Source organism: Limulus polyphemus, unplaced genomic scaffold (assembly GCF_000517525.1).
Source record: "Limulus polyphemus unplaced genomic scaffold, Limulus_polyphemus-2.1.2 Scaffold620, whole genome shotgun sequence".
NCBI classification, from domain to species: domain Eukaryota; kingdom Metazoa; phylum Arthropoda; class Merostomata; order Xiphosura; family Limulidae; genus Limulus; species Limulus polyphemus.
Window position 1 is genome coordinate 260,133 of NW_013666230.1, and position 9,860 is coordinate 269,992.

The 9,860-nt window shown below is 34.1% G+C and overlaps 1 protein-coding gene across 2 annotated transcripts in view; it reads right to left on the minus strand.

Annotated features, from left to right (window-relative positions):
• The window catches only part of LOC106459509 (serine/threonine-protein phosphatase alpha-3 isoform-like), a 49,880-nt gene that overhangs the window by 15,066 nt on the left and 24,954 nt on the right, over positions 1-9,860 (minus strand). For both annotated transcript variants that reach the window (XM_022386018.1, XM_022386017.1), the window contains exons 2-3: positions 4,984-5,189; positions 759-866 (exon numbers count right to left, since the gene is read on the minus strand). In XM_022386018.1, coding sequence (XP_022241726.1) covers positions 759-866; positions 4,984-5,189 — 314 coding nt within the window. The remainder of the gene's footprint in view (positions 1-758; positions 867-4,983; positions 5,190-9,860) is intronic.

The following is a 9,860-nucleotide window of genomic DNA, read 5'->3' on the forward strand; positions in this document are numbered from 1 at the left end:
GTGACAGGGATTCGAACTCGTGACCCTAAGATTGCGAGTCGAGTGCTTTAACCACCTGGCCATGCCGGGCCTGCACTAGCTGAACATGAAAGTCATACTGATCATGTAATTGAGTGGGGGAAACTGTTATTTTGGTTCAACCGAATGATATGACGGCTAGAAATATTAGAGAAAATATAGAAATAATTAAACATACTAAAAATAATTGTCGTATCTTAAATAGGGATGAAAGGTTGGAAAGTCGGGAAGTATGCAGATAGCGTGATCATCTTTAAATTCAGTGTGTAAACTAATTGGTCACAGATTTTGTTTTCACATTCCTGAGGGTGACGTGATTAGATGTTTAAACATCTAGAATGCCTATTTTAACACTGTTTATCGCTATTAGAATAATGTTTTTAAATGTGAAGTAAAAATGTTGATCTTTTGAGTATTTTAATTATATTTACACAAGTACCTTAAATTTTAACCTTTTAATAAGGTTAACTTTAAAACTATAGCTACTGTTAGTAAAAACCTGGGTATTATTAGCGGTTATGTGACCCATTTTTAAACTTTAAAGCTAAAATATTTCCATTTTATATTCTTCATAACCACATAATGAACAAATAGATAAATAAATAGTATACCTTACAAGCATTTATTGTTCAAGAATATGAGTTGTAAAATGTCTTCTTAAAGTTCATGTTTTCCATATTCAGGAATAAAAAATATATAAAAATTCACTTTTACTGTATTACTAGAACCCATTAACTTACCTGTTAATACTGGCGCATTCATGGTTTCCTCTTAAGAGGAAGAAGTTATTAGGGAACTTAATCTTGTAGGATAACAACAAACATATGGTCTCCAAGGATTGACGACCTCTGAACGATTGAAAGAAGACACATAAATGTTTTATACATATCATAAAAAAAGAATAAACAAACTGTATGTATTGTTTTATCATGCTGTTTTAAGAGGTTGAACACTGTATATTTCAATTCTATCCATTGTTTTAAAGCACAATGAAAATAATCTTTGTCGTAGTCCAATTTTTAGGTGAATAAGAAAAACTTCAAACTATGCTTCATGAGGTTCATAACACTTTACCTGAAATTACTCCTTTGTGTTGTCTCATAAAACTAGCTTTTTTACTTGGCCGTGCTTGAAATTACTTTGGATGTTGCGTTTTATAATAAAAAATCGAGAAAAAAAACAGAAACAACCGATAGATAAACATTCTACAAACACTTTTCGGTACGGTATTAGTACGGTATCACTCAGTTTTAGAAAGAATACCACTAGGGATATTAAGTTTTGATAGTGCAATAAATTACACATATTTTTTTTATATATAAAGCATTGAGAACTACCAACAAATATGCTGTAGAATGTCGCTTCTCTGTTAGGATCATAATGAAACCAAACAATTCGTTCAGTCTTTTCTCACTGAGCAAGATTGAAAGATGCTTAACTGAATGTGCCAGAAATATTGATCGATAAACAGTTAAGAAGTGGTTTGTTTTATAACTTAGGTACGTTAAGTTACTACGCAGTGTCACATTAGGTTTTTACCATTCAGAAAATCGATTTTTTTTACATTAGGTATTTCCATTCCAACAAGCATATCCTGCATTAATTTTGATGATAGCAAATCCATGTCTTCTTAGAAAAACAATTACCTAGTGTACGTTTCAGTAAATATTATACTTCTCTGTAATGATCGTTGTATGTCTTGTTGTTCCTAAAAATAAAAAGTGGTTTGGAAAGTAAGCGAAGAGCTTTTCCTCCAAACGTTCTATAATAATCTGTATTGAATACGGCGACGTAGTAATTCAAACCTGGCAGAGTACAATTTGAACTTAACTTTATATGCGCGCGAAAGAAGTCATTTTTAACGTCGAGAATGCTTATGTCATGTTTGAATCTATTTCTCTTGGTTATTAAAAGAAAACTTATTTTATATAATGAAACGTACCCTGCATATTTTTCTAGATTTTAATCCTCTGAAACACTTTTTTTGGACAGAAGGATAATAAAGGAATTTTTGTCTCGGTTTAAAAACACTTTGTTAACGCCCAATTCTGTGATCACATGAATGTAATATAAACGGCCAGTATTATTTTATTCAGTTACCATGTGCCATTTTTATTACTTTTATGCAATAACTGCTAGGCATACATATTCAATTTAAAAAAAACTTTGGGTCATGAAACAATTATTGAAACATTGTTAATTATATGATATCAAAAAATACTTTATATTTTGTTTTAATCATATGTTTGTATTAAGATGATATAATAATTATTCATTTATTCGCTCGCTTTGTTACCCTATATCGGTTAGTGATGTTACAGATTTATCCCCCGTTTGGTCAGCTGTGAGACTACGGATCTACTACACTCAAATGCGAGGTTCGAGTCTCCGCATTGGACAAAGTGCATGCAGGTGGCTCATTGTGTAGTTTTGAACTAAGAAAACAGCAACTGTAACAGACTGTTTCAGACGTGCGTTTTAATAAAACTGGTGGAGACACAGATAAATACGTATAATAAGTTCATATAAAAACGGCGAATTAATAATCATTTAGCAATTAAATAACTTCACTTACCTATCGATCATCCATCTTTATTCAGAAAGGTGTTTAATTTTATTGTTTTTATCCTAAACTTGAGCTTATAGACTTTATAATTTTAACATCATATTGACAAGGTACCAGGAGCAGTAGTGTGATATAGGGATATGCTTTTAGGGGCTGATGTCACTTTTGTAAAAACATGACAATGCCAGTTTCATTTGTAGTGTGAAACGATCAAACCATTCGCCAAGTTTTAATATATACTGTCGTATTATGATGTCTTTCTAGTGACATGCTCGTATGGTAAGTGGTTGCATGTCTCTGCAGCGTGTCCCAGGTGCATTCATTTGGGTTCAAGCCAGCTGAGATACTTCGAGGTATTCCAATGCCACTCTTGCTCGGTGTGTTTCATATTGTTGCTCATCAGAATGAAATATGACCCAACTGCATCTACAAATGGCTTCACAATAACATTCAGAAATACTTTCTATACCTCTGGCCAGTAGTTGTATGTTCATAGATGGGTATGAGTTCATATAGCCAAGTTAGTTTATGTCAGCCTGCATCATGACAGACCCACCACTACTACCCCATCTCCCATAAGCAGCTTTGTTTGGCAATGCATGCTTCTGTGCAGAATTCCCCAAACAATCTCCAATTTAATAAGCCCATTACTGTTGCACAACTGAAACTTGGACTCATATATGAACAACATAGAGTTGCACTAGTCCCTTGACTTCTGTATATGCACATAGCCAAACCAGTCGATTCATGTAATGGCCTACGATCAGTGTTGGATATAGGGATGGTCTTCTGACATACAAACCAGACATTTTTAGGTTTTTCCTAACTCTTTCATTTCAGACATTATCTCCACTTACCCGCTGAAATCATACCAGAAGATTTTGGATAGAAAAAAAATCTTTGCCGTCTAGAGGTAGTTGTCAGATCTCAGTCTTGGTTTTGTGGTTGTTATCCTGGATCGATTATCATCAAGTCTTCTTTGGATTTTACCAGCGTCTGGATAACGATTCTAGAAAATACTGATTACGCGTTAGCAAACAACCAGGTAAAATTACCACTTGGCGCTGATAAACTCCAACTTCATACTTGCTATTGCCACTTACAACATCTGTTTCGTTTGGATGCCTACACTGTGGCACAGTTGATCACTGTTACACCGACATCAAGGATTAAGGGGGAAAACTGTCTTTGAACAACAATATTACCAACTGACCAAAGTCTTTGAGATAAATACTTTATAGTGCAATATGCATATAGTTAATTTTTCATATGACTAGCATGCCATGTGACCAGTATCTCCGTTGCCTGCTGTAAATATGATCAGATGCTGGTTATTACGAGTCTTGTGATTAATATTATTAATTGATCCTTAATTTCTGCGAGTGTAATAATTATAAATACATTCTTCATAAAGAACGCCGTGCCTGAATAAAAAGTCCAAATTCACTTTCCTTATCATGGTTATATATCAAGAATAATGCATAAATACACCCTTTCTTAAGAAAGAATGTAGCATTCCAGGAACAAGTACAAAGACGCCTTCCTTTTAAGAATGTGGTATTCCAGAATGAGTAACATTTTTTTTTAGTAATATGGTATTCTAAGAACAAGTACAAAGATATCTTATTTTTGAAACAATCTTGTTACTTCGAGAAAACATTTAAATCCAATCTTTCTTAACAACACTTTATACCGTATTGGTCCGATTATAAGGCGATGCTTTTTTGATTAATAATTAGGCTGTAAATTTCATAGTCACCTTATAATCGCGGCCAACCACAGGCCCGTTCCGCCTACTCTAGCCTGTCGCATTCCTGGATGTCCAGATAACATCCATCCACGCATGCGCGCCAGATGTTCGCTCAAAGTCATCGCTAATTCTTGCAACTAATTCACCTGCAGGCTGTTAAGTTATAGTACTGATTTTGCGGACCTAAAAAGGAAGCTATGACACTCAATTTTTTTTCTTTCCCACGATTTCTGAAAATGGGGTCGCCTTATATTCGAGATCGCCCTATGATCGGGCCAATGCAGCACGCTCTTCCGTATAAATGCACATCAAACAAAAATAATATGAAAAATATTGTCTACGAAAGTGTAATCCAACGAAAAAATAAGGTACACGTTTATTTGTGTAGTTATAATTTATGAAAACGTACAAAGTATAATATTCTTTATATATGCTAGATTCTCAAATGATGCGGAAGTGTCGTCTTCTTAGTGTTATGTCAATGTAAATTGCAGAACTACAGACTGCCTATTGAATGTGACATTCTAAGAAGAGTATTAACAGTTCTGGTTAACCTTATGTACATAATAAAATAAACGATTAAATCTTTTGAACATGTTTTGCACAAAACAAAAAAAAATATGTTCCATTTCTAGTTGACGAATCTTACCTGTCTACATAATCTCCAAGAAATAAGTAGTTAGCCTCAGGAGGATAACCTATTTTATTGAAGTGGCGCAAAAGGTCACCATACTGACCATGTATGTCACCAACGATGTTTACTGGGGCTTCTAGTTCCACAAGCATGGGTTGATTAAGGAATATTTCTCTAGAAACCTGACACAGCTGCCTAATCTGGTGTTCAGGTAACTGGACCTATGGAAGATGAATCTTTGTGACAGATTTATTCATTTACTATATTAACTGAAATAAAACTAGGTTCAAATGAGTTTCAAGTACACAAGCTTTGATCTATTAGACTTAAGTATTTTTCCACTTTTCGTGTCTTCATACGCCTTTTAATCCTTTACACAGGACAAACTAGTCTGTTATAATATAATTGTTTTCTTCGAAAACAAAAGTTGGAAAATGACATTTAATTCAGTTTTTAGGTGTTAGAATATCCTACATGTGTTACAAATTACTTACCTTGCATAGCCTAACACTCTTTAATAAAACATAATGAAATTTGGTTTTCCTTATATAATAATACTGTTGTTTCACATCATGTGCTGTAAAATTATAGGGAATACTTCATAACAAATGACACACCAAATGTTTAAACCCTTATTATTTTAACTTATCTCGTAGAGACATTTTCAGCTGCTCAAAGTTTTGATCCTTTTGAAGTTATTGATACTTTACTAAGTCAGTCTTCCAAAAGTCAGACTCAAGACATTTTATTCTCACTCTGAGTTAACATCGGTGAACTAAAGATACGAAGAATCATTAAAAACATAGAGAAAAAAAAATCCAGGTTTTTATTGAACGAAATTTATGTATATTTAGGAAAAAAAACTAATATTACTCTCGCATGTATGCTGATAGATTATACTATATGCATATAACTAACGATGAGTTATATGAATACGAGTACGCTATGTTATACATATAAAATGATGAGTTGTATTATAATATACGTTCTACAATGAACAATTATTGGCTGATGATTTCGGACAACAGGTCATTTGTTGCCCTTATAAACAGTAAATAATTGTTTTATTCTGACTCCCCCCTTCTGTATATTTAGCTTACATTAGATCTTAAAGTTAAATATTTCATTGTGGATTTTGATCTCATTTTAAGAATCAGTTTTAAATCATTAAGATTTAGATTTTTTTAATTTTCTGAATATAATAGCCCACCATCTTTAGATCATAGCAATAAGCGTAATAAGTATGCGCCTGTCTAACTTCAGCGCAAAATATTCCAAGAATGCTGGCGAGATTTACGATGTTGTTTGTAAATTACGCTTAAATAAATCAGCATGTTTTCAATGTAATGCAAAAAAAAAAAAATTGTACCCTGCTGCCTAAACGACTCTGTAGCTCTTAATCTTACGTCTTAAGATATGCCCGGATCAATTTTACAGGTTTTAGCAACTTGTAATTAGGCCTAAATGAATCAGTGTGTTTCACTGAAATAAATTGTCGTTTGTAACGTCCTGCTACGACGCAACCAACGCATACATGACAATTGCCTTGATAACTGGGCAACACTGTTTTCCAGCTTTCAAGGCAACATTGAAAAATATTTCACAGCACGTGATATGTTCTCGGCCAATCATGCCAAATATATTATGTTTAATATATAGAGATGTGTTAGCTTATACGTATAAAGACGTGTGATGTCATAACTATATCTGTTACATTGATAAGTTACGTTTATAAAGTATGTGCTACGTAATTAGTAACAATGTGCTATTTTATATTATATTATACACGAAAATATGTGTAATATTAATGCGTAACAATATGCTAAACTTTCGTGCTGCAACAATACAGATAGGTGTTTGCTCGCAAAGCTACCCAATAAGCTGTCTGCGCCCTGTACATCACAAGAAATCGAACAACGGATTTTGGCGCTGTAAGACAGTAAACTCACCGTTGACTCACTGTAAACATACAGAAACATTCGACTTCTGTGTTTCAATGAATCGCACATTTCAGCTATAAAACCGTGTATTGAATTCCAAATAAACCTTACTAAATATTTCGGTAGTGAAATGTATATCACAAAACCAACAACGTATACATTTTCATTAAACAAATAATACTAAATTCTCAACACAAAGTTTGTTTGCTTTTATTTCGTCAAAATGGCCCGGCATGGCCAGGTGGTTAAGGCACTCGACTCGCAATCTGAGGGTCGCGGGTTCGAATCCCTGTCCCACCAAACATGCTCGCCCTTTCAGCCGTGGGGGCGTTATAATGTGACGGTCAATCCCACTATTCGTTGGTAAAAGAGTAGCCCAAGAGTTGGCGGTGGGTGGTGATGACTAGCTGCCTTCCCTCTAGTCTTACACTGCAAAATTGGGGACGGCTAGCGCAGATAGTCCTAGTGTAGCTTTGCGCGAAATTCAAAAACAGACAAACAAACAATTTCATCAAACCATAATTACTTATCACTTAAAATTGTCGACTTCTTTTGTTAGCTTAAAAACATTCTAGAAAATCCCAGTAGTTATTGTAGTCTTGAAAACGTCTGGACAATCGAGTGAAATTACAAGACGTCACGTCACATATTAATACATCATAATCTTTAATAATCTGTAATTGCACTTGTATATATACAGATCTGGCTACAGCAGAGTAAATTCATTCTTACATAAATGAAGAAAATACATTTTTTTCTCTTGTAGTTGTAAAATATTCCCTCTGAGTTGTTGTTGTTTTTAACTATTTCTTCGCTCCTTACGAAAGTAATATCGCTTTGCTAGTTATCTGACAATATACGAAAACACGTATCTTGCGTTTCGTTCCTCCCCCCCGTTCTGAGAACTTATGAAGCTAAAAATTGTTTCGATATCCGCAGTAAGCAGAGTACATATAGCACATTGTACATATCCTTGCGTTTAACAGCAACCAAACAAACAAAACTTTGCGTTTCTCATGCACGTCCAGTCTCTACGTTTAGACCCTGACACATTCGCACATTCAGAAACTTTGCAGCTCAAACGTCATAATACGTTTTTTGTCATTGAATCCTGTACAAGAAAACAAACAAATGATCGGAGCAAAAGTAGTATAAAGTCTAGAACATGTAAAAAATGTAGTCAGGTGGTTAAAGTTATTTTTGGTGAGTTTCGGCAGTAACTATTTAAAATATATATTAGAGCAAAGTATCATACTGATCCGTTTCAGTGCTAATATGTCTTAACCATTCCTTTACAAATTGCCCTCGAGAGCCGTTAATGTTTCGAAAATATTCGGTAATCGATATTAGACATCAAACGTGTGACCTTTAGACATTTTTTAAGCCGCCAAGAAAAGGAAATTCGTACTATCGAAATCTATATGTTAAACTTCAAATAATAATCACTATAACGTACTTACCTCAGCACTAATTTAAGAATAATCTCTATGAATAAATATTGCTTCCTAAATTGACCTCGTAAGGTGTATTTACCTTATTTTCCTGTCATTTGTGATAAAAGAATACGTGGCTTCATAATACGTTTTTTTTGTTTTTTTTTCATTTACTGATACATTGATGACCCTTAAAATGCATATTTCTTCATTTAAAAACAATTAATATGATATATCAAAGATCTTTGAAATGTGTTTCTTCATTTATGGACATTTAAGATGATACAATATCGACCATTGTGATACGTGTTTCTTCATTCATGGACATTTAAGATGACACATCAACGACCCTTATAGTCAGGCTTCTTCATTTACTGAACGGCCGAGCTCAATCCAGTCGTTACCGAGCAGGGCTGTGGATCTGTGGTTCATGCCCATTACCGTCACGCCCCCTCCACAAAAATGCGCTCTGAACTTTTCATGGATTCGTTACGAGAGTGACGGTCAAATCCTACTATTCGGTCTGACAATAGTACCTCTATAGTTGGCGGTGGGTGGCATTGACTAGCTGACATCTCTTTAGTCTATCACCTCAAAATTCGGGACAGCTAGTGCATATAGCCCCTTGTATAGTTTTATGCGAAGTTTAAAAAAATAATGCACTTACTTGTTGTTTTTGTTTACAGATGTTTATGACAAGTATTAGGAACGCAATTTATCGCTAAATAATAAACCTATGTAGGGTTGGCTACTGGACGTAAACAAAGGAACCAAACAAGATAGGGATAAGAGTGGCATATCACTTGATCCGGCTTATGATAACATAACAGACTAAAACGTCACGACTTTAAACGGAAAATAAAATCCCTAACTTCCCCACTTTGTCTGTCAAAAGATTGGTGTTTGAATAGAATCTATACCTTTTCTTTTATATAACTTTAGAATACTAATTTTATGACTATTTCACAATAGAATAACATTTGCCCCCCAGTGGCACAGCGGTATGTCTGTGGACTTACAACGCTAGAAACCGGGATTCGATACCCGTGGTGGGCAGAGCACATATAGCCCTTTGTGCTTAATAATAAACAACAACATAATTTGTTCCAATTAACATTGTAAGCGTTTTCATATGAACGTTTATCTTAGTAACACCTTAACAAATCCAAGTGTAAAAAAGTGTAAAAGTCAGTGTAAAATCTCAGATTTTATAACAGTATATAAGAAGCAACTAAATGGATTCATGAATTTTAGAGTCCAGCTTTATTACCTTGTGTTTGAGAGTCCTGTAGTTGACAACTGAACATAGAAAAACATCCTTACACTATATAATTACATGATTGTCACGCAGTAACATATAGATATATATATATCGTTAACTGGAATTGCTATTAATGATGCATTACATGGAAAATCGTTAATTATGGTAAATTAAACGCTATCATGTAATCCTGGATATGAAAGAAGTATGATATATTATAGGTTATAAAAATATTGTTACGTCTCCGTTTGTTAATTG